The 24,848-nt window shown below is 33.5% G+C and overlaps 1 protein-coding gene across 1 annotated transcript; it reads right to left on the minus strand.

The window, feature by feature from the left end:
- Positions 1-20,815: 20,815 nt before the first annotated feature.
- On the minus strand, positions 20,816-21,975 carry LOC112778993 (lectin-like). The gene has a single exon (XM_025823253.2). It carries the CDS (start codon positions 21,724-21,726, stop codon positions 21,022-21,024), a length of 705 nt encoding a protein of 234 aa, XP_025679038.1. The 5' UTR covers positions 21,727-21,975; the 3' UTR covers positions 20,816-21,021.
- Between the last annotated feature and the right edge of the window lie 2,873 nt (positions 21,976-24,848).

A 24,848-nucleotide genomic window follows, 5' to 3' on the forward strand; every position in this document is an offset into this window, starting at 1 on the left:
GAACATCCCAGGTCATATATTTGAATGAAACTATTTTTGCATGAAACATTAATGTGTTTTGAGCATCTCGTAAAAAATTCAGAATTTATTAATGAGTGGTTTGGGAGAAATGAATTTTTGAAGATTGATGGTTTCTGCAGAAAATTCTGTTTCTTTACTGCAGAAGCACCAACTTCCAACTCCCTTAACTTTCAATTCTGGTAAGTATTTGAGCTGAAACCAACAGCATTTTCAATCTTCCTGTGTCCACAATCTTCATTTTAAATTTCATGTCGATACCCTACTTAACCAAGTACATATGTTGAAAAGAGTATGGGTAGCTCACTGGATTTTGGAAATCGAATTCTAAAAGGCATGGCTGTGTTTCTCACTTCATAACTTTTTCATATGACATGATATTAATCTGGAATTTGATTCAATGAAAAGCTAAAAGAGTCTTGTTTGAGGTCGTGAATTTTGAAAGGCAATGGGTGAAAATTGGATTTTTAAGGAATTTATCAAACTTACTACTTCCTGCTGTTTTTCTGCATTTTCTTAGAAAACAATAACAGAATTTTAAGAGAGATGGTATAAGTTTTAATTGTAACCAAATTACCTCAACACCAAGTTTTGCTTTTAAACCAGTAGTACTATAACAACTAGGAAGGGTTTAAAGTTAATTGGTGATGCGGAGGTATGTATAGTTAAGCGGTGATGCGGAGGCATGTTTAATAATATGGTGATGTGAAGGTATGAGTATGTAATTGGTGATGTGGAGGTAGAATAAAATGAAAGAAAATGAAAAGTCATGAATGAAATAAATAAATGAGAATTGTATGTTAAACGGGCCCTGTGCCAAACTGCTAATGCGAAATTGTCCGCCTAACGGATAGCCTGAGATTGCTAATGCGGGAATGTTCGCCTAATTGATAGCACTGTTCCTTACTGTGATACACATTGAACTGTTATTATAATGAGGCCTAATTGACACGGGTAACCATGATGCCAAGGTGTCTAATTGACACAGTAAAGGGACCATATTCGGGGTTCACTCCGAGTAACGTCGGGTTGCGGGTAGACAACCGACGCATGAGCTCATGGCCTGCGCTAGGAACAGGCATGCATCATCTTGTTTGCGCATTTACATTTGATTGTGTTTGCTTTATTTTATTTATTTGTGTTTGTGCTGTTGTTTTGGTGATGTGCTTACGTGCTTTATGGATATTTTACTTGTTTGTGTTGGGGTCTTAATAATGTATTTAGGAATGATGTTTATGGATAAGGAATTGTTAATGTGATTGGAATTTTGTTTAATTAACGTGAATTAAAGGAAGGAACTTCAAACTATTTTAAGTGAAATTGTTTTTATGATATGAATTAGCTATTTATATTTACTCTGTTTAGTGCGGCATTCCTATTCCCTACCGAGAACTAGTGGTTTGTTCTCACCCCAAAATCTTCTACCCTTTCAGTGACAGGCTCGGAGACTCAGTTTGAAGCCGCGGGCGATTAGGAGTTTTATTTAAGTTAAGTTTATGTGTCGAGTTATTTTCATAGAATTCCCTCGCCTTTGTTATTTAAGATTTTATTATATACCGAGGGATAGGAATTGTATCTGAATTTCTTTTGAGGTTTTTTGTATAATATTTATCATTATTACTAATTAAGTGATTACTATTACCTGTGTGTTCTTTGATGAATGATTTTGATTAATGAGAAACAATATTTTCCGGCATTTTCTTAAAAATCGAAACGCGGTATCAAACTAAAGGCTCAATATTAAATAGTAAATAAGGAAAACAGGTCAGTAACGCCTTGCTTTTGGTACGATCATGACGTGCTGAAAGTTAGGGTGTTACATTATGGTATCAGAGCAGTTCGTTCCCGTTAGAGCCTTGGGATTGGACTAACTATGCTTCATTGCATATTTTGAGTGTCTGTCATGCTTAGTGACTTGTTCTGATAACAAGAATTTAGATTTGATATGCATGACTGTCTGATGATTAACGCTGTTAGTCTACCATTGCATACCTCATGGTATTAAGTCTGGCCAACTTAACACTAATGATTTATGTATATGGGAACACTAATGGGTTGTCATGGACGAATTAGAAATAATAGGTAATGCAAATCACGGGGATTGGGAACTTTAGAAGTTACATCTCGGAATTGCTTGATTTCGTATCTTGTCCCTCCATGGTTTGTCTTGAAGTTTTTTCTGAGGTTTCTTTCTTGAGAAAGTGAACTAATTATTCTTCACTCCCGCTCCTTGTTCATGTGCATTTTCGTTTGCTCTTAACTGCGTATGTTTATTTGAATTTTCTGGGATACCAAGCCTATCTTGTAACTTCTGCTCTGCAATCAAACTTCTATCTTATCTTCTCTATATCTTATGAAAACCCAAATACATGAAACTGTATATGTATCTATATGAGTAGAGACTTTTTACTTTTCCACAAGGTTTTTTAAAAAGGTAAAATGTTAAAATTATATAATGTTTTATGCAATATGCTAATTTTCGAGGACGAAAATTTTTATAAGTAGAGTGGGATGTAAACCCTCGGATTTTTAGAAAATAAATAATGAATTATTTATAATTATATATATGATTTTATTTTTAGAAAGATTATGAGACTTCATGTTTTAAATTAATTTGGTTTTATATAAATTTCAATTATAATTAGATACTTTTGATTTACTGAAATTAATGGTTCTTGCTAAATTAAAATTTAAAGTTTTAGTAATTGGAAATAAAAGAGAGTTTTGTATATAATTTAAATTAAATAATTAAAAGTTTTGATTAATATTATTTATTTATCTCTAAATTGTAAATTAGAGTATTTAATTAAAAATAATTTGTAATTTGAAAAATAAAATAGTGTTTTTAAAATTAATTATTATATTGATTAAATTTGGTTTTAAATTAAAACTCTACTCAAATCCTAAATTCCCAATTCTAAACCCTAATGCCAAATCCACTAATCCTAATCCTAATTTCTAAAACACCCACACATGTAAACCCCTCCAACCACCTGTTCATTCTTCAATAAGCCACAATTTACTCTTTCTCACCACCACACCGCTTCCCCTTTCTTCTAAAATGCTACCATACATCAATAGAAATAAAAAGCAAGAAAGAAAAGAGAGAGATCTGAGAGTGAAGCTGTGACAGGGAAGGGAGAAGAGGAGAGGGAGGAGCTGCGCCACCACTGCGGGCCTTGGGCTCGCCGTTCATGCCCGTCACGTTGTCGCCCAGCTGCGTCCAACCCACTGCCCGTAGCCGCCATCGTCGCCAACAACAGAGGAGAGAGAAAGAGGCGAACGCGAGGAGAGAGAGAGAGAAGCCGTGCCAGCCCCTTGCTGCCGTGCCGCATCGCTGTCCAAGGGAGGAGGAAAGCCGCGCAGCTATTGCAAAGCCACCGTCTCCGTTAGTTGCTCAGCCTCGTCTCTGATTTTGGTTCCCCTTTTGTGTGCCGAAGTCGCTGCTGCCGTGATGGTGGCCGTGGGGTTGCATGTGCTTAAACAAAGCTGTTACTGCTGCTGCTCCATTCCTCTGTTCTTTTCAAGTTTTAGTAAGTTGTCCTTGTTCCCAAACCCTCATTATTACCATTCTGCTTCCATGGTTGATTGAGAATGTTGAGATGTTAATATGTTAGGGTTATGCCAATACCACTACAAATTGTTCGATGGCATTGCTATTAATGATTCGGTTTAAAGCTGTTGCTGCTGCTGCTGCTGCGAGTTAGAACGAAGTTGGGGTCACGTCTAACCTTGTGGGTTTCGACTAACTGAGGTAGGGAATTTGTTTTAAAAGTAAAGGTTTTAACTTATGAATGCTACTAAAATTAAAAGAGTAACTGCAAATGGTTTATGGTTGCTTTGTGTGAATAATTGACGGAATTGAGTTGAATTATAACTGTAGTTGGTGATTGATTTGATGATTGTGCGTACTGAATGTTGTAAGGGATAGAATAAATGGTGTTACTTTTGTTGCTGAGCTTGCTGGTATGAATTGATGAGTTATTATGTGTTTGAATGATGATGAGTCTATATGGAAAATTATGCTGGGCATAGTGTAGAAAAGAAAAGGTTTGATGATGCTTAAGTACTTGATATCGAGTGAATTATTAATTCTGGGTTCTTGGGCTGTGTTGGCAATGAAGACAATTTTGAATAACTGGAAATAGGTTAAACGTGTGATTTTGGAAGGGTTATAAGTTCAAATGTGGTTTTTGATAAATAAGGTTGTTGAAAATGCTTAAGGCAAAATTTCTGCATACATGACAGTAGAAAGAATCAATTTCTGGGAACATCCCAGGTCATATATTTGAATAAAACTATTTTTTCATGAAACTTTAATGTGTTTTGAGCATCTCGTAAAAAATTCAGAATTTATTAATGAGTGGTTTGGGAGAAATAAATTTTTGAAGATTGATGGTTTCTGCAGAAAATTCTGTTAGCACCAACTTCCAACTCCCTTAACTTTCAATTCTGGTAAGTATTTGAGCTGAAACCAACGGCATTTTCAATCTTCCTGTGTTCACAATCTTCATTTTAAATTTCATGTCGATACCCTACTTAACCAAGTAGATATGTTGAAAAGAGTATGGGTAGCTCACTGGATTTTGGAAATCGAATTCTAAAAGGCATGGCTGTGTTTCTCACTTCATAACTTTTTCATATGACATGGTATTAATCTGGAATTTAATTCAATGAAAATCTAAAAGAGTCTTGTTTGAGGTCATGAATTTTGAAAGGCAATGGGTGAAAATTGGAATTTTAAGGAATTTATCAAACTTACTACTTTCTGCTGTTTTTCTGCATTTTCTTAGAAAACAATAACAAAATTTTAAGAGAGATGGTACAAGTTTTAATTGTAACCAAATTACCTCAACACCAAGTTTTGCTTTTAAACCAGTAGTACTATAACAACAAGGAAGGGTTTAAAGTTAATTGGTGATGCGGAGGTATGTATAGTTAAGCGGTGATGCGGAGACATGTTTAATTATATGGTGATGTGAAGATATGAGTATGTAATTGGTGATGTGGAGGTATAATAAAATGAAAGAAAATAAAAAGTCATGAATGAAATAAATAAATAAGAATTGTATGTTAAACAGGCCCTGTGCCAAACTGCTAATGCGAAATTGCCCGCCTAACGGATAGCCTGAGATTGCTAATGCGGGAATATTCGCCTAATTGATAGCACTGTTCCTTACTGTGATACACATTGAACTGTTATTATAATGAGGCCTAATTGACACGGGTAACCGTGATGCTAAGGTGTCTAATTGACACAGTAAAGGGACCATATTCGGGGTTCACTCCGAGTAACGTCGGGTTGCGGGTAGACAACCGACGCATGAGCTCATGGCCTGCGCTAGGAACAGGCATGCATCATCTTGTTTGCGCATTTATATTTGATTGTGTTTACTTTATTTTATTTATTTGTGTTTGTGCTGTTGTTTTGGTGATGTGCTTACGTGCTTTATGGATATTTTGCTTGTTTGTGTTGGGGTCTTAATAATGTATTTAGGAATGATGTTTATGGATAAGGAATTGTTAATGTGATTGGAATTTTGTTTAATTAACGTGAATTAAAGGAAGGAACTTGAAACTATTTTAAGTGAAATTGTTTTTATGATATGAATTAGCTATTTGTATTTACTCTGTTTAGTGCGGCATTCCTATTCCCTACTGAGAAATAGTGGTTTGTTCTCACCCCAAAATCTTCCACCCTTTCAGTGACAGGCTCGGAGACTCAGTTTGAAGCCGCGGGCGATTAGGAGTTTTATTTAAGTTAAGTTTATGTGTCGAGTTATTTTCATAGAATTCCCTCGCCTTTGTTATTTAAGATTTTATTTTATACCGAGGGATTGGAATTGTATCTGAATTTCTTTTGAGTTTTTTTGTATAATATTTATCATTATTACTAATTAAGTGATTACTATTACCTGTGTGTTCTTTGATGAATGATTTTGATTAATGAGAAATAATATTTTCCGGCATTTTCTTAAAAATCGAAACTCGGTATCAAACTAAATGCTCAATATTAAATAGTAAATAAGGAAAACAGGTCAGTAACGCCTTGCTTTTGGTACGATCATGACGTGCTGAAAGTTAGGGTGTTACATTATGGTATCAGAGCAGTTCGTTCCCGTTAGAGCCTTGGGATTGGACTGACTATGCTTCATTGCATATTCTGAGTGTCTGTCATGCTTAGTGACTTGTTCTGATAACAAGAATTTAGATTTGATATGCATGACTATCTGATGATTAACGCTGTTAGTCTAACATTGCATACCTCATGGTATTAAGTCTGGCCAACTTAACACTAATGATTTATGTATATGGGAACACTAATGGGTTGTCATGGACGAAATATAAATAATAGGTAATGCGAATCACGGGGATTGGGAACTTTAGAAGTTACGTCTCGGGATTACTTGATTTCGTATCTTGTCCCTCCATGGTTTGTCTTGAAGTTTTGTCTGAGGTTTCTTTCGTGAGAAAGTGAACTAATTATTCTTCAATCCCGCTCCTTGTTCATGTGCGTTTTTGTTTGATCTTAACTGCGTATGTTTATTTGAATTTTCTGGGATACCAAGCCTATCTTGTAACTTCTGCTCTGCAATCAAACTTCTATCTTATCTTCTCTATGTCTTATGAAAACCCAAATACATGAAACTGTATATGTATCTATATGAGTATAGACTTTTTACTTTTCCACAAGGTTTTTTAAAAAGGTAAAATGTTAAAATTATGTAATATTTTATGCAATATGCTAATTTTTGAGGACGAAAATTTTTATAAGTGGAGTGGGATGTAAACCCCCGGATTTTTAGAAAATAAATAATGAATTATTTATAATTATATATATGATTTTCTTTTTAGAAAGATTATGAGACTTCATGTTTTAAATTAATTTGGTTTTATATAAATTTCAATTATAATTAGATACTTTTGATTTACTGAAATTAATGGTTCTTGCTAAATTAAAATTCAAAGTTTTAGTAATTGGAAATAAAAGAGAGTTTTGTATATATTTTAAATTAAATAATTAAAAGTTTTGATTAATATTATTTATTTATCTCTAAATTGTAAATTAGAGTATTTAATTAAAAATAATTTGTAATTTGAAAAATAAAATAGTGTTTTTAAAATTAATTATTATATTGATTAAATTTGGTTTTAAATTAAAACTCTACTCAAATCCTAAATTCCCAATTCTAAACCCTAATGCCAAATCCACTAATCCTAATCCTAATTTCTAAAACACCCACACATGTAAACCCCTCCAACCACCTGTTCATTCTTCAATAAGCCACAATTTACTCTTTCTCACCACCACACCGCTTCCCCTTTCTTCTAAAATGCTACCATACATCAATAGAAATAAAAAGCAAGAAAGAAAAGAGAGAGATCTGAGAGTGAAGCTGTGACAGGGAAGGGAGAAGAGGAGAGGGAGGAGCTGCGCCACCACTGCGGGCCTTGGGCTCGCCGTTCATGCCCGTCACGTTGTCGCCCAGCTGCGTCCAACCCACTGCCGTAGCCGCCATCGTCGCCAACAACAGAGGAGAGAGAAAGAGGCGAACGCGAGGAGAGAGAGAGAGAAGCCGTGCCAGCCCCTTGCTGCCGTGCCGCATCGCTGTCCAAGGGAGGAGGAAAGCCGCGCAGCTATTGCAAAGCCACCGTCTCCGTTAGTTGCTCAGCCTCGTCTCTGATTTTGGTTCCCCTTTTGTGTGCCGAAGTCGCTGCTGCCGTGATGGTGGCCGTGGGGTTGCATGTGCTTAAACAAAGCTGTTACTGCTGCTGCTCCATTCCTCTGTTCTTTTCAAGTTTTAGTAAGTTGTCCTTGTTCCCAAACCCTCATTATTACCATTCTGCTTCCATGGTTGATTGAGAATGTTGAGATGTTAATATGTTAGGGTTATGCCAATACCACTACAAATTGTTCGATGGCATTGCTATTAATGATTCGGTTTAAAGCTGTTGCTGCTGCTGCTGCTGCGAGTTAGAACGAAGTTGGAGTCACGTCTAACCTTGTGGGTTTCGACTAACTGAGGTAGGGAATTTGTTTTAAAAGTAAAGGTTTTAACTTATGAATGCTACTAAAATTAAAAGAGTAACTGCAAATGGTTTATGGTTGCTTTGTGTGAATAATTGACGGAATTGAGTTGAATTATAACTGTAGTTGGTGATTGATTTGATGATTGTGCGTACTGAATGTTGTAAGGGATAGAATAAATGGTGTTACTTTTGTTGCTGAGCTTGCTGGTATGAATTGATGAGTTATTATGTGTTTGAATGATGATGAGTTTATATGGAAAATTATGCTGGGCATAGTGTAGAAAAGAAAAGTTTTGATGATGCTTAAGTATTTGACATCGAGTGAATTATTAATTCTGGGTTCTTGGGTTGTGTTGGCAATGAAGAAAATTTTGAATATCTGGAAAAAGGTTAAACGTGTGATTTTGGAAGGGTTATAAGTTCAAATGTGGTTTTTGATAAGTAAGGTTGTTGAAAATGCTTAAGGCAGAATTTCTGCATACATGACAGTAGAAAGAATCAATTTCTGGGAACATCCCAGGTCATATATTTGAATGAAACTATTTTTGCATGAAACATTAATGTGTTTTGAGCATCTCGTAAAAAATTCAGAATTTATTAATGAGTGGTTTGGGAGAAATGAATTTTTGAAGATTGATGGTTTCTGCAGAAAATTCTGTTTCTTTACTGCAGAAGCACCAACTTCCAACTCCCTTAACTTTCAATTCTGGTAAGTATTTGAGCTGAAACCAACAGCATTTTCAATCTTCCTGTGTCCACAATCTTCATTTTAAATTTCATGTCGATACCCTACTTAACCAAGTACATATGTTGAAAAGAGTATGGGTAGCTCACTGGATTTTGGAAATCGAATTCTAAAAGGCATGACTGTGTTTCTCACTTCATAACTTTTTCATATGACATGATATTAATCTGGAATTTGATTCAATGAAAAGCTAAAAGAGTCTTGTTTGAGGTCGTGAATTTTGAAAGGCAATGGGTGAAAATTGGATTTTTAAGGAATTTATCAAACTTACTACTTCCTGCTGTTTTTCTGCATTTTCTTAGAAAACAATAACAGAATTTTAAGAGAGATGGTACAAGTTTTAATTGTAACCAAATTACCTCAACACCAAGTTTTGCTTTTAAACCAGTAGTACTATAACAACTAGGAAGGGTTTAAAGTTAATTGGTGATGCGGAGGTATGTATAGTTAAGCGGTGATGCGGAGGCATGTTTAATAATATGGTGATGTGAAGGTATGAGTATGTAATTGGTGATGTGGAGGTATAATAAAATGAAAGAAAATGAAAAGTCATGAATGAAATAAATAAATGAGAATTGTATGTTAAACGGGCCCTGTGCCAAACTGCTAATGCGAAATTGTCCGCCTAACGGATAGCCTGAGATTGCTAATGCGGGAATGTTCGCCTAATTGATAGCACTGTTCCTTACTGTGATACACATTGAACTGTTATTATAATGAGGCCTAATTGACACGGGTAACCATGATGCCAAGGTGTCTAATTGACACAGTAAAGGGACCATATTCGGGGTTCACTCCGAGTAACGTCGGGTTGCGGGTAGACAACCGACGCATGAGCTCATGGCCTGCGCTAGGAACAGGCATGCATCATCTTGTTTGCGCATTTACATTTGATTGTGTTTGCTTTATTTTATTTATTTGTGTTTGTGCTGTTGTTTTGGTGATGTGCTTACGTGCTTTATGGATATTTTACTTGTTTGTGTTGGGGTCTTAATAATGTATTTAGGAATGATGTTTATGGATAAGGAATTGTTAATGTGATTGGAATTTTGTTTAATTAACGTGAATTAAAGGAAGGAACTTCAAACTATTTTAAGTGAAATTGTTTTTATGATATGAATTAGCTATTTATATTTACTCTGTTTAGTGCGGCATTCCTATTCCCTACTGAGAACTAGTGGTTTGTTCTCACCCCAAAATCTTCTACCCTTTCAGTGACAGGCTCGGAGACTCAGTTTGAAGCCGCGGGCGATTAGGAGTTTTATTTAAGTTAAGTTTATGTGTCGAGTTATTTTCATAGAATTCCCTCGCCTTTGTTATTTAAGATTTTATTTTATACCGAGGGATAGGAATTGTATCTGAATTTCTTTTGAGGTTTTTTGTATAATATTTATCATTATTACTAATTAAGTGATTACTATTACCTGTGTGTTCTTTGATGAATGATTTTGATTAATGAGAAACAATATTTTCCGGCATTTTCTTAAAAATCGAAACGCGGTATCAAACTAAAGGCTCAATATTAAATAGTAAATAAGGAAAACAGGTCAGTAACGCCTTGCTTTTGGTACGATCATGACGTGCTGAAAGTTAGGGTGTTACATTATGGTATCAGAGCAGTTCGTTCCCGTTAGAGCCTTGGGATTGGACTAACTATGCTTCATTGCATATTTTGAGTGTCTGTCATGCTTAGTGACTTGTTCTGATAACAAGAATTCAGATTTGATATGCATGACTGTCTGATGATTAACGCTGTTAGTCTACCATTGCATACCTCATGGTATTAAGTCTGGCCAACTTAACACTAATGATTTATGTATATGGGAACACTAATGGGTTGTCATGGACGAATTAGAAATAATAGGTAATGCAAATCACGGGGATTGGGAACTTTAGAAGTTACATCTCGGAATTGCTTGATTTCGTATCTTGTCCCTCCATGGTTTGTCTTGAAGTTTTTTCTGAGGTTTCTTTCTTGAGAAAGTGAACTAATTATTCTTCAATCCCGCTCCTTGTTCATGTGCATTTTCGTTTGCTCTTAACTGCGTATGTTTATTTGAATTTTCTGGGATACCAAGCCTATCTTGTAACTTCTGCTCTGCAATCAAACTTCTATCTTATCTTCTCTATATCTTATGAAAACCCAAATACATGAAACTGTATATGTATCTATATGAGTAGAGACTTTTTACTTTTCCACAAGGTTTTTTAAAAAGGTAAAATGTTAAAATTATATAATGTTTTATGCAATATGCTAATTTTCGAGAACGAAAATTTTTATAAGTAGAGTGGGATGTAAACCCTCGGATTTTTAGAAAATAAATAATGAATTATTTATAATTATATATATGATTTTCTTTTTAGAAAGATTATGAGACTTCATGTTTTAAATTAATTTGGTTTTATATAAATTTCAATTATAATTAGATACTTTTGATTTACTGAAATTAATGGTTCTTGCTAAATTAAAATTTAAAGTTTTAGTAATTGGAAATAAAAGAGAGTTTTGTATATAATTTAAATTAAATAATTAAAAATTTTGATTAATATTATTTATTTATCTCTAAATTGTAAATTAGAGTATTTAATTAAAAATAATTTGTAATTTGAAAAATAAATAGTGTTTTTAAAATTAATTATTATATTGATTAAATTTGGTTTTAAATTAAAACTCTACTCAAATCCTAAATTCCCAATTCGAAACCCTAATGCCTAATCCACTAATCCTAATCCTAATTTCTAAAACACCCACACATGTAAACCCCTCCAACCACCTGTTCATTCTTCAATAAGCCACAATTTACTCTTTCTCACCACCACACCGCTTCCCCTTTCTTCTAAAATGCTACCATACAGCAATAGAAATAAAAAGCAAGAAAGAAAAGAGAGAGATCTGAGAGTGAAGCTGTGACAGGGAAGGGAGAAGAGGAGAGGGAGGAGCTGCGCCACCACTGCGGGCCTTGGGCTCGCCGTTCATGCCCGTCACGTTGTCGCCCAGCTGCGTCCAACCCACTGCCAGTAGCCGCCATCGTCGCCAACAACAGAGGAGAGAGAAAGAGGCGAACGCGAGGAGAGAGAGAGAGAAGCCGTGCCAGCCCTTGCTGCCGTGCCGCATCGCTGTCCAAGGGAGGAGGAAAGCCGCGCAGCTATTGCAAAGCCACCGTCTCCGTTAGTTGCTCAGCCTTGTCTCTGATTTTGGTTCCCCTTTTATGTGCCGAAGTCGCTGCTGCCGTGATGGTGGCCGTGGGGTTGCATGTGCTTAAACAAAGCTGTTACTACTGCTGCTCCATTCCTCTGTTCTTTTCAAGTTTTAGTAAGTTGTCCTTGTTCCCAAACCCTCATTATTACCATTCTGCTTCCATGGTTGATTGAGAATGTTGAGATGTTAATATGTTAGGGTTATGCCAATACCACTACAAATTGTTCGATGGCATTGCTATTAATGATTCGGTTTAAAGCTGTTGCTGCTGCTGCTGCTACGAGTTAGAACGAAGTTGGAGTCACGTCTAACCTTGTGGGTTTCGACTAACTGAGGTAGGGAATTTGTTTTAAAAGTAAAGGTTTTAACTTATGAATGTACTAAAATTAAAAGAGTAACTGCAAATGGTTTATGGTTGCTTTGTGTGAATAATTGACGGAATTGAGTTGAATTATAACTGTAGTTGGTGATTGATTTGATGATTGTGCGTACTGAATGTTGTAAGGGATAGAATAAATGGTGTTACTTTTGTTGCTGAGCTTGCTTGTATGAATTGATGAGTTATTATGTGTTTGAATGATGATGAGTCTATATGGAAAATTATGCTGGGCATAGTGTAGAAAAGAAAAGGTTTGATGATGCTTAAGTACTTGATATCGAGTGAATTATTAATTCTGGGTTCTTGGGCTGTGTTGGCAATGAAGACAATTTTGAATAACTGGAAAGAGGTTAAACGTGTGATTTTGGAAGGGTTATAAGTTCAAATGTGGTTTTTGATAAGTAAGGTTGTTGAAAATGCTTAAGGCAAAATTTCTGCATACATGACAGTAGAAAGAATCAATTTCTGGGAGCATCCCAGGTCATATATTTGAATGAAACTATTTTTGCATGAAACTTTAATGTGTTTTGAGCATCTCCTAAAAAATTCAGAATTTATTAATGAGTGGTTTGGGAGAAATGAATTTTTGAAGATTGATGGTTTCTGCAGAAAATTCTGTTAGCACCAACTTCCAACTCCCTTAACTTTCAATTCTGGTAAGTATTTGAGCTGAAACCAACGGCATTTTAATCTTCCTGTGTTCACAATCTTCATTTTAAATTTCATGTCGATACCCTACTTAACCAAGTAGATATGTTGAAAAGAGTATGGGTAGCTCACTGGATTTTGGAAATCGAATTCTAAAAGGCATGGCTGTGTTTCTCACTTCATAACTTTTTCATATGACATGGTATTAATCTGGAATTTGATTCAATGGAAAGCTAAAAGAGTCTTGTTTGAGGTCATGAATTTTGAAAGGAAATGGGTGAAAATTGGATTTTTAAGGAATTTATCAAACTTACTACTTCCTGCTGTTTTTCTGCATTTTCTTAGAAAACAATAACAGAATTTTAAGAGAGATGGTACAAGTTTTAATTGTAACCAAATTACCTCAACACCAAGTTTTGCTTTTAAACCAGTAGTACTATAACAACTAGGAAGGGTTTAAAGTTAATTGGTGATGCGGAAGTATGTATAGTTAAGCGGTGATGCGGTAGCATGTTTAATAATATGGTGATGTGAAGGTATGAGTATGTAATTGGTGATGTGGAGGTATAATAAAATGAAAGAAAATAAAAAGTCATGAATGAAATAAATAAATGAGAATTGTATGTTAAACGGGCCCTGTGCCAAACTGCTAATGCAAAATTGCCCGCCTAACGGATAGCCTGAGATTGCTAATGCGGGAATGTTCGCCTAATTGATAGCACTGTTCGTTACTGTGATACACATTGAACTGTTATTATAATGAGGCCTAATTGACACGGGTAACCATGATGCCAAGGTGTCTAATTGACACAGTAAAGGGACCATATTCGGGGTTCACTCCGAGTAACGTCAGGTTGCGGGTAGACAACCGACGCATGAGCTCATGGCCTGCACTAGAAACAGGCATGCATCATCTTGTTTGCGCATTTACATTTGATTGTGTTTGCTTTATTTTATTTATTTTTGTTTGTGCTGTTGTTTTGGTGATGTGCTTACGTGCTTTATGGATATTTTACTTGTTTGTGTTGTGGTCTTAATAATGTATTTAGGAATGATGTTTATGGATAAGGAATTGTTAATGTGATTGGAATTTTGTTTAATTAACGTGAATTAAAGGAAGGAACTTGAAACTATTTTAAGTGAAATTGTTTTTATGATATGAATTAGCTATTTGTATTTACTCTGTTTAGTGCGGCATTCCTATTCCCTACTGAGAACTAGTGGTTTGTTCTCACCCCAAAATCTTCCACCCTTTCAGTGACAGGCTCGGAGACTCAGTTTGAAGCCGCGGGCGATTAGGAGTTTTATTTAAGTTAAGTTTATGTGTCAAGTTATTTTCATAGAATTCCCTCACCTTTGTTATTTAAGATTTTATTTTATACCGAGGAATTAAAATTGTATCTGAATTTCTTTTGAGTTTTTTTGTATAATATTTATCATTGTTACTAATTAAGTGATTACTATTACCTGTGTGTTCTTTGATGAATGATTTTGATTAATGAGAAACAATATTTTCCGGCATTTTCTTAAAAATCGAAATGCGGTATCAAACTAAAGGCTCAATATTAAATAGTAAATAAGGAAAACAAGTCAGTAACGCCTTGCTTTTGGTACGATCATGACGTGCTGAAAGTTAGGGTGTTACATGTAGAGTTCGATTGCTTGGGTCTAGGAAGATGTTTGTGAACTCGAATTAGAATTCGGATTGCTTGTCGCCCAGTTGGAATTTTGAGGATCAACTAGAAGACAGGTGTAGGAACAATATTTGGGACCTTGGAAGACATGAAGTGCAATTTTGGGAGCTCATAGCTTGTTCGAAACTCCATCAAATTTTGGTGCAATTGATTTGGAATGTTGGATCATTTTGGAGATTCAAGCATTGTTAGAAGTTCAAAGATGAGTATAAGAACAAGCCACCATGACAAGGAGCTTCCCAAATGTCGAACTTAAGGACAATAAACAAAAGTGTTAGGTGGGAGACACCCCACCATGGTATATTCTTTCCACTTTTCGTTTTGTATATATTGGTACCTAAGCTTAAATTTCACTTTCTTTTAGTTTAGCTATGGTTGTTTGATAGTTTAATATGCTCAATAAGGTTTACTAGTATTTATGTGACTTTTTGGGATGGTTGGAATGCTCGATTGGGTGTATAAAGTTGAAAAATCTTAAAAAACAGAGCATCATGTCGCGCGTACGCGTGACTTAAGCGTACATGCGACCCCCATTTTGCTCTTTTTATTTTTGTTCAATTAATTATGTTAGTTAGTTTAATTTAGCTTAATTAGCATTAGTTAGAAATGCCTGCTTTAGTTGATTTAGGTTGTTAGGTAGTTAAAATTTTGTCGTAGTGGATTTTCTAGGTCTGTTTAATGTTGATACTGTTGTTTGGAATGGGTTATCTTTTTTGAATCTTGTTTGTTGAATGATGATAATCTCTTGGTTTATTGATTGAATCGTTGCTGCTGCTGTTGGTTCACCCAAGTTGTTTGTTTGCTTATTTCATATGAATAAAAGTCTGAATTATGTTTAATTATTGTTGCATTCATATGGAAGTTGAATTGATTGAGCGAATTTGGGAAATGTGCTAGTTTACTACCGAACCACTGCCAAAAATTGTTTAAATATGTTTTTACTGCTCATTTTTTATGCAATTGATTAATTGAGTTTAGTGTTCAGTTGCTTTTGTTTTGAATGTTTCTAAGCTCGATTAATCAATTATCCGGCTTATTGTTTTACTATTTTGTTGCTGAAAGCTGAGATTTCTGTAATTTTGTTTCCTTAAGCTGCATTGTTGGATTTGGTGCACCAAAGCTCTATTGGACGAATTTCTGTGTCAAATAGATCCTTGTGCTACATGGTTTTTGGAAACTACCTCAAAGGAGTTTTCTTGCAAGTTTTGGTCATACCCTTATCTTATTTGCCTGTTTTGAATAGTGATTTACTCATATGCATGGAAAGGTTTAAACTGATTTTCAAATTGACCAAAACATGGATTCTTTTGTAATTAGAGCCTCTTTGCATGAATTCACAAAATTGAGAAATTTGAACCATGTAACTAGCTTCATCCATTTTTATCATGCTTAACTACTTCAAGTTACATAGAACATGAATTATTTGTTTCTTTCAATCTTATGACTTTCCTGCTTAATTGCATTTTGGTGTTTGACATCACCTTACTGCTTTGTTCATCAATGCTTTAACCCTTTTAACACCAATTGCATAAGCTTATGCCAAGTGACTTGAGACTACCATTCATTTGCTTATGTGTTCTACACATACATTTGTATCACTTTGGCATAGTGCATTGTGATGACGTGAATGTAAGCTTTCTTGTCTGTTGGAACCTTTTAAAGATCTTCATAGTTTAAGAACCATGCTTGCTATGCAAATAACAATTAACTTTCTTTTTCCTAACATTTCATTTTTAACTAACTTTTTTATTTTTTCTTTTCAATTTTCCTTTCCAACTAACTCTTTTTTCTCTTTTCTTTGACGCATAGCAACATTGTTTCTTAACGGACAAGTAACCTAATTTTCCTTGAATAAGATTGCTTGGAATCGGAATTCTAAGTGATTTTGATTCTTATTTTCATTCACATTCCAAGTCAATTCTACTTGTATGAGCTCATTTCACACATAAGCTATTATTTTCTCTGTCTTTCTGTTTCTTGCCTGCTTATCATATTGTTTTTGCCTTGTATGCCGTAGATTATATTTCATACCCCGTTTTCTGTGATTTTTTAGGATGACTGACAGGAAAGGGAAAGGCAAGGCTAAGGCCAGCTCGATCAAGAGGAAACGTACACAACCAGCCGCTGAAATAGTGGATGAGTTGTTATCTGAAAGGCAACTCGGTGAGAAGGAGAAGGCTGATCAGAATACCCCTTCTTCTGATGCAATCAAGTTTGCCAACCTCTACTGCGAGCTGAGGTTTCTGCATTTTCTGAAAAATCGGAGCCTCCATGTTGAGAGAAAGTTGCAAATACCACCCGAGCTGCGGAATACATTACACACCAGATTGAGCAGCGGGGTTGGATATTTTTGGACCGAGACTTTGTCGGGCTGAATGCATCTTAGGTCAAAGAATTTTATTGTAACTTCTACCGAGTGACCATTGATGTAGTTCAACTCCGAGGCAGGTAGATTCTAGTCATAGAGGAAGCAATTGAAGAGATCCTCCACTTTCAGCCCAAAGTAACTGATAAAGATGATTTTTACAAGGTTGAAGAGGCAATCTCTACCTCATGGAGTTTGATTGGGATGCCATCCTCCAAACTATAGCTATCCACCCTGACAGTCCATGGGCATATGGACCGTCAAAGCTGAGTCCGAAGGGCATAAAGGTCAAGTATCTTACCGTCGAGGCTAGGCTGTGGCAGCAGATTATGAGTAACTATGTAATTCCCAACACTCATGAGACAGAGATTCCATCAGATATGGCAATACTTCTCTAGTGTATCTTGAAAGGAAAGCAACTATACCTTCCAAGACTCATCAGGTGGTATATGGTCCAAACTAGGGGTGGCAAGCAGGGATGCCCGCCCCCATCCCGCCAGAAGCCCACCCTGCCTAGTGAGGCGGTCCCAAAATCCCAGCCCGCCCCGCCTAATAGCCGGCTGGCGGGCCGGCTAGCTAAGCCCGCCAAATATCCCTTTTTTTAACTTTTAACTATTAAATAATATATATAAAGGCATAAAAAAATCTCTTATATTTTTTACTTTTAACTATTATAATTTCTAAAGGTATAAACAAATTATAATTTTTATATTCACAAACATTAAAGCCTTTGTAATTATAAATATCTAATAAACATAATTATAAACCAAGTTTTTATCCAAAACATAATTAAAAATATTGTTCCCAAAGCAAAATAAACATAATCCAAAACACTCAATTTTCATCTTCATTCTCTTGTAAGTTGGGTTGGGACCTTGGGAGAAGTTGGGTTTTGACAAAAAAAACTGTAAAAATACCCCTTGCCAAAAAAATACTAAACCCAGCGGGGAAGCCCGCCAAAACCCGCAGTTTAAGTGGTGTGGGTTAGGCGAGCTTTTGTTATTTGACGGTCCCAATTTTTCAGCCCAATCCGCCTTTTTTGGTGGGGTTACGCGGGTCCGCCCGGTGGGTTTAGGCCCATTTGCCACCCCTAGTCCAGACCCATGTCAAGGGCAATCTGGCATTCCCCTGCTTGATCATGCAGATGGGTCACCAGGCTGAGGTACCTGGGAGGATGGGGATGAGAGGCCAGTAGTTATTGGTGCGAAGAAAGTCATTCCACATGGCAACTGGTTCGGTCCTCAGTCATCCACCAGACACCAAGGTCGTAGGGCACCCACCACCACTACAGAGGCAGCCACATCCTCAGCAGTAGCAAGACCCTCAGCACTACCTTCAACACCTTCAGCACCATCTATACCAGCAGCACCATCATCTACATTGCAGCCAATTTACCGTCATGTGTAGCTCCTCTTTGAGAGGATTGACCAGATACAACATCGCAACAAGCAACGTTATGAGGGCGGCACTGATATTGATGAAGAGGAGGCCCAGGCCAATGAGGCGGAAGAGCCCCAAGCCCCAGCAGGAGACAGTGGAGATGACGGCGACGACTCCTTCCACTCAGCTTGATTTGATGAGCATCGAGGACGATGTTAATTTTTAAGTATGGGGATATCGTCATACATCGGCCAGATTATTTTGTGGTGAATTGTTCTAATTCCAGGAACTTTTATTTCAATTTTCAGTACTTGCATCTCTATTTTAGTATGTTTTTGGACTTTTATATATATTTATTGCTTTGAATACTCTTTAGTTTACCGCACTCTTTACCATTTGCTTATATATACTCTAGTCTTTTATTTTAGCTCTGCATACCTTTTATCATCTTTTGTGTTAGTTAGTATATATACCTTTTTATTATCTTTGGGTCATTCTAATTTAATTCTTAACATTTTAAATATCTTATTTTTATCTTAAAAGATTTTAAATTGGTTCAATGTTGTCATACGATTAAATTTCACACGAATAATTAATGAAATGAGTAATGTAAATATTAATAACATTGTTGTTAAGTCATATATTCTTCTTTATGTTAGAAAAAATATAACCAAATTTTTTTTTGTAATATTTTTTCTTCTTGATCTCCTTATTTAAAAAAAAAATCCAAATCCTAACGAGCATCAATGCTTCAAAATTAAAGAATTTTTGTTATGTTGATAGGTCGATTTACATATATATTAAAATCAAACACTATTAACTCTTAAATTTGTTAATTGTTTCCGTCAAATTTAATAATAGAACAATATTTAATCAGTTTAAATTTTTTTTGAAATTAAAGTAGAGCGTTTGAAAATTTTTGAAGCTGAAATAGAACATTTAAAACGTTGAGGATCAAAATAATACATCTAAAAATCAAATCATGAATAAACAAAGTTAAAATGATTGTTACTACTGTTAGATAGCTTACTATTGATATATATTCATTCATTTTTTTTAATTAATATTTATCTTTTATTTGTTAGACATTGTACCATTTCTATATACATGGTTAATTTTTATATCATCTTGACATATAAGAAGGTTATGATATGTAGGTTTCTATTTTGATAAATTGACTACATACGCGAAGACAGATAAGGTTGTAACGTCTAACATAATGAGCATGTATTATCATGCCTAAGATTAAGGTACCAAATTAAATGAATCCTTAAAGTAATATCAATTAAACATAATATCAATTTTGGTTTCTTCCAAAATTAATTAAGGTTGCTTTTGTTTTTTATTCTTAAAAAAAATACTTTAGATTTATTATATATAAATGAAGAAAAAAGTAAAGCATATAATTAAATTTAAACAAGAGCTACCATATTTAGATAGATAATTACTAAAATAGATATGACATTAAATTATAATGTTATTTTTTAAATATATTTAATTTTTTATAATTTTTTAATATATTTTTATATAGTATTTTTTTAAATATTTTTAGTATTCTTTGTTAGGACATTATAATTTTTTACTATTATTAGTTATAGTTATTTTTTGTTTAATTTACTCTACTTAATGGGATCAACAATTCACATTATAGTTAAAATTAAAATTACTTTCTTATATTATTATTCTATCATTTTTTAGGTATATACGTAAAAATGTTAGTTGTCTTTTTTTAATATTTTTTTTGCATCGTACTTTTTTAGTACTTTTTACGTATTTTTTAGGACAATTTTAAATTATAATTTTTTACCAATTATGTCCGTTGTTATTTATAATTAATTTTTTATTTAATTTATTCTTTCTAATAAGATAAATCAACACCTAAATTACAATGACAAATTTTATAAAATCAAACAAAAAAAATAGAATATATATTTTTTATAGTACTCTCGTACTCATTTATTTAATACTATTTTAGAGTATAATTTTTCATTACTTATAATTTTATTATTATTTTATGATTAATTTTTTATTTAATTTATCCTCTCTTCAGTGGGATTGAAAAATAATTTCTCAACTAATAATCAAACCTAGGACGTAAGAAGTGAACCTAAAAGCTAAAACTTTTAGCCTCCCAAAAACATAAGCATAATTAAACTAGTTGTGAATCAAAACTACATACAAGAAAATACTAACAAGTATGGTCGTGGTAATTTGTTGTTCTAACCATATTTCCCTTTGGTGCTTGATCCCGATCCCTTGTCCATGCAGTTAACTAGCTAGGAAATTAGTTACTAGAAGGGATGTTTTGCACTTTTGAAAAGACAGAAGGAAGAAATAAAGGCAAAAACGAAGAAAATAAAGTAAGCATCCATGCATATATCACATAAGACAAGAAACCAAATCCAAACACAAACAAGAACAATGGACAGCCCTTGCCCTGTATCTGTAGTGGCATAACACTTACAGAGACAAACTAAAGACGAGTAAGCTTGTCCTTATTGAATTAAAATAAAAGACACAACACAAACTTGGTAACAAGTCAACATCTATCGATGTTCCTTTTCAGTTGGACTTGAAGATCCAAGATAGAATCTCAGTAGTCTGCGAGAATTGTCCAGTGGAAGCAGATATTCCAATCTTAACCTTTTCAGGCAGCTTAGTACTCAAATCGACATCATAAGTAAGAGTGTCGGGTTGGCTGTGGAGATATGTAGAGACATGGACAGTTAACTTCTTATGAGCAGAGTTATATGTTATCTTTGCAGTAGTTATCGCTGCATCATGAAAATTCCAGTAACAAACTTTTGATGACCTGATAGAGTTAACATCAATTCCGATGTGCGGATAATTGGGATCCCCAATATCGGAGTTGGAAAAAGTATCGAATTCAACAGCAACAATTCTGTCAGATGCATCATTAAAGAGGCCGAGAAACTTTCCAGAAGATTCAGGAGGAATTTCAGTGTCAGCACTAGCAAGGAAGAAGGCAAGACCATCACCAGGTCCAGGTGTATATTCAGTGTTATAGGGTTTTGAGATGCGAAAGACGAAGGTGGTTTCAAATCCTGCTCGGAGGCCACTGTGGTCGTAGAGGTGCACAGGGTCGGAGAATAAGACTCGGCCAACTCTGTTTCCCAGTGGGTTGCCATCGTCGTCCAGACTGGTGAGTCGAATGATATGGTGATCGGTAATGGTTGCGTCTCCTTGGAATTGGATCTCCTTGGAGTGCTTAGGGTCAAATTTGTGCAAGTTAAATGAGACACCCATGGCTATGGTTTTGTGGTTTTTGGAAATGAAATGAGATGCGAGGGATCTGTATGAGTTTGGGATGGGATGCCAAGCCTACTGCACCAGCTCGGTATTTATAGTGTGGCGATTGGTCTAATTAAGTACCTTAGCTTCCTTCTTAAGGTACCTAATAGGTAGTGTAGCAAGTGATGATCAACAAAAACAAAATACAAAAGATATTAGATAGGTCGTTGTTTTTCACATGCATGGCCTTTAACAACCATTAACAGTTTAACACTACGTCACGTCCATAGTGTAATATATATGGCGTCACCCTCTAGCTTCATCACCTATCATAAATGCTTCTTATCTATACTACGCGTTATCACTTACTCGATTCAATTATTGAGGATTACAATGTGAGATCCCTTAATACCAGAAGAAGACCGTGCTAGTATAGTCCTTCATTCTAGTTTAGCTAGATCGGTCGTCCATGATGATAAATGCTTATACTACCAACTACTTTTAATTATTTGCACTGCAAGTCTGCAACGTGTATGTGAATGCATGACTATGAGGCAAGGATATTAATCCTATAACTACCAAATTCCAACTATCTTCCTATTCTTATATAGTGGAATTCAAAATGTGACTATTTGTTTCTATATCCAAGAGATCTAGAGTTGCAGTGCGGTGCTGCTAATACGAAGCTAAGAGTTCTTGGAGCCGACACCCAAAGAGTAGAACTGTTTTTGTAGCCTCCAGCCTTTGGTAGTAGGGTCTTAGGGTATCTGAAAGACTATTTTATATTAATAAATTGAGAGATGTAAGAGTATTATCATAATTTATTGTTTTTGTTCATCATTTAGCTACCAATATTTTATTGTTTTTGGTAATCATTTAGTTACAAATATACAGCTCTGATAAATAAATAAATAAATAAAGAGTAATTACCCAAATCACTCTCCGAGGATTTTAGAATTGGACATTTTAGTCCCCAAGGAAAATTAATATATGGATTAGTCCCCAAGGTTTTACTCCGGCAGACAAATCAGTCCCCAATTCATTTTTCGGTAGAGTAATTACCCAGATCAGTCCCCAAAGATTTTAAAAACGGACATTTTAGTCCCTAAGAAAAACTAATGTACAAATCAATCCCCAACTTTTCTTTCTATTAGACATAATAGTCCCCCGTCCAAAAATAAAATAAAATAAAATAATAATTATTATTAATTGCACAATAATATTGTACTATATTTTTTGTATTTTTTAGACAAAAATAATGATAAATTTATTCATTAGATTCTTATATATATATAGTCACTCAATAATAATAATAATAATAATAATAATAATAATAATAATAATGATAATAATAATAAATTATTAGAGATTATTTTACAAGAAATTCAAAGTTAAAATTATTTGATATTTTTGTATTTAATATAATCAAAAGATGTCCTATGTAAAAAAAATTATATATGTTTATATTAAAAAATATGTATTAAAACAAAATATTTTAATTTGAATTTATATTAAATACATATTTTTTAATACAAACATATTTTTTAAAATAGTACATCTTTTGATTATATTAAATACAAAAATATTAAATGATTTTAACCTTGATTTTTTTGTAAAATAATTTCTAATAATTTTATTTATTATTATTATTATTATTATTATTATTATTATTATTATTATTATTATTATTATTATTATTATTATTAATTACATAATAATATTATACCATGATTTTTTGTATTTTATAAATAAAAATAATGATAAATTTATTCATTAGATTCTTATATATGTATTTATATATATATATATATATAGTCACTCAATAATAATAATAATAATAATAATAATAATAATAATAATAATCAATAAAATTATTAGAGATTATTTTATAAAAAATTTAAGGTTAAAACCATTTGATATTTTTGTATATAATATAATCAAAAGATGTACTATTTTAAAAAATATGTTTGTATTAAAAAAATATGTATTTAATATAAATTCAAATTAAAATATTTTGTTTTAATACATATTTTTTAATATAAACATATATAATTTTTTTTACATAGGACATCTTTTGATTATATTAAATACAAAAATATCAAATAATTTTAACTTTGAATTTCTTGTAAAATAATCTCTAATAATTTATTATTATTATTATTATTATTATTATTGTTATTATTATTATTATTATTATTATTATTATTATTATTATTATTATTATTATTGTTATTGAGTGATTATATATATATATATATATAAAAAAATCTAATGAATAAATTTATCATTATTTTTGTCTAAAAAATACAAAAAATATAGTACAATATTATTGTGTAATTAATAATTATTATTATTTTATTTTATTTTATTTTTGGACGGGGGACTATTATGTCTAATAAAGAAAAAAGTTGAGGATTGATTTGTACATTAGTTTTACTTAGGGACTAAAATGTCCGTTTTTAAAATCTTTGGGGACTGATCTGAATAATTACTCTACCGAAAAATGAATTGGGGACTGATTTATCTGCCGGAGTAAAACCTTGGGGACTGATCCATGTATTAATTTTTCTTGGGGACTAAAATGTCCGATTCTAAAATCCTCGGGGACTGATTTGGGTAATTACTCATAAATAAATTGAGAAATGCTAGAACATTATCAAAATTTATTATTTTTGGTCATTAGTTAGCCATTAATATTTTAAAGTATGAAATTTTTTATTTAAACAAATATTTTACTAAAATAAATAATTATAAAAATTATTACAAAAACAAGTCTTCCAATCTTATTTCATTTACACTATAAATGAGTTTTGTTTACAATGTAAATGAGATATATGAAATTTAAAAAGATACACATATCTAAACGAGATACATTTACAATAATTATCTCGTTTACACTGTAAACGAGATATTTGTATTTGTAAATATAAAAATATAATTTTTTAAAATAATAAAAAATATTAATAATTTAAATTGGACCAAAGAACGTTTCAAATAACAGCGAAGATGGACGATTTTAAATAATAGGAAGATGGGCGGTTTTAAAATAATAGAAAAAATAAACAGTATTAACTAACTAATTAATGGGTGATTGGGCGTATCACGTAATTTGAAACTGTCCATTTAAAATTAACATA

This window comes from Arachis hypogaea, chromosome 19 (assembly GCF_003086295.3).
Source record: "Arachis hypogaea cultivar Tifrunner chromosome 19, arahy.Tifrunner.gnm2.J5K5, whole genome shotgun sequence".
In the NCBI taxonomy this organism is placed as follows: Eukaryota; Viridiplantae; Streptophyta; class Magnoliopsida; order Fabales; family Fabaceae; genus Arachis; species Arachis hypogaea.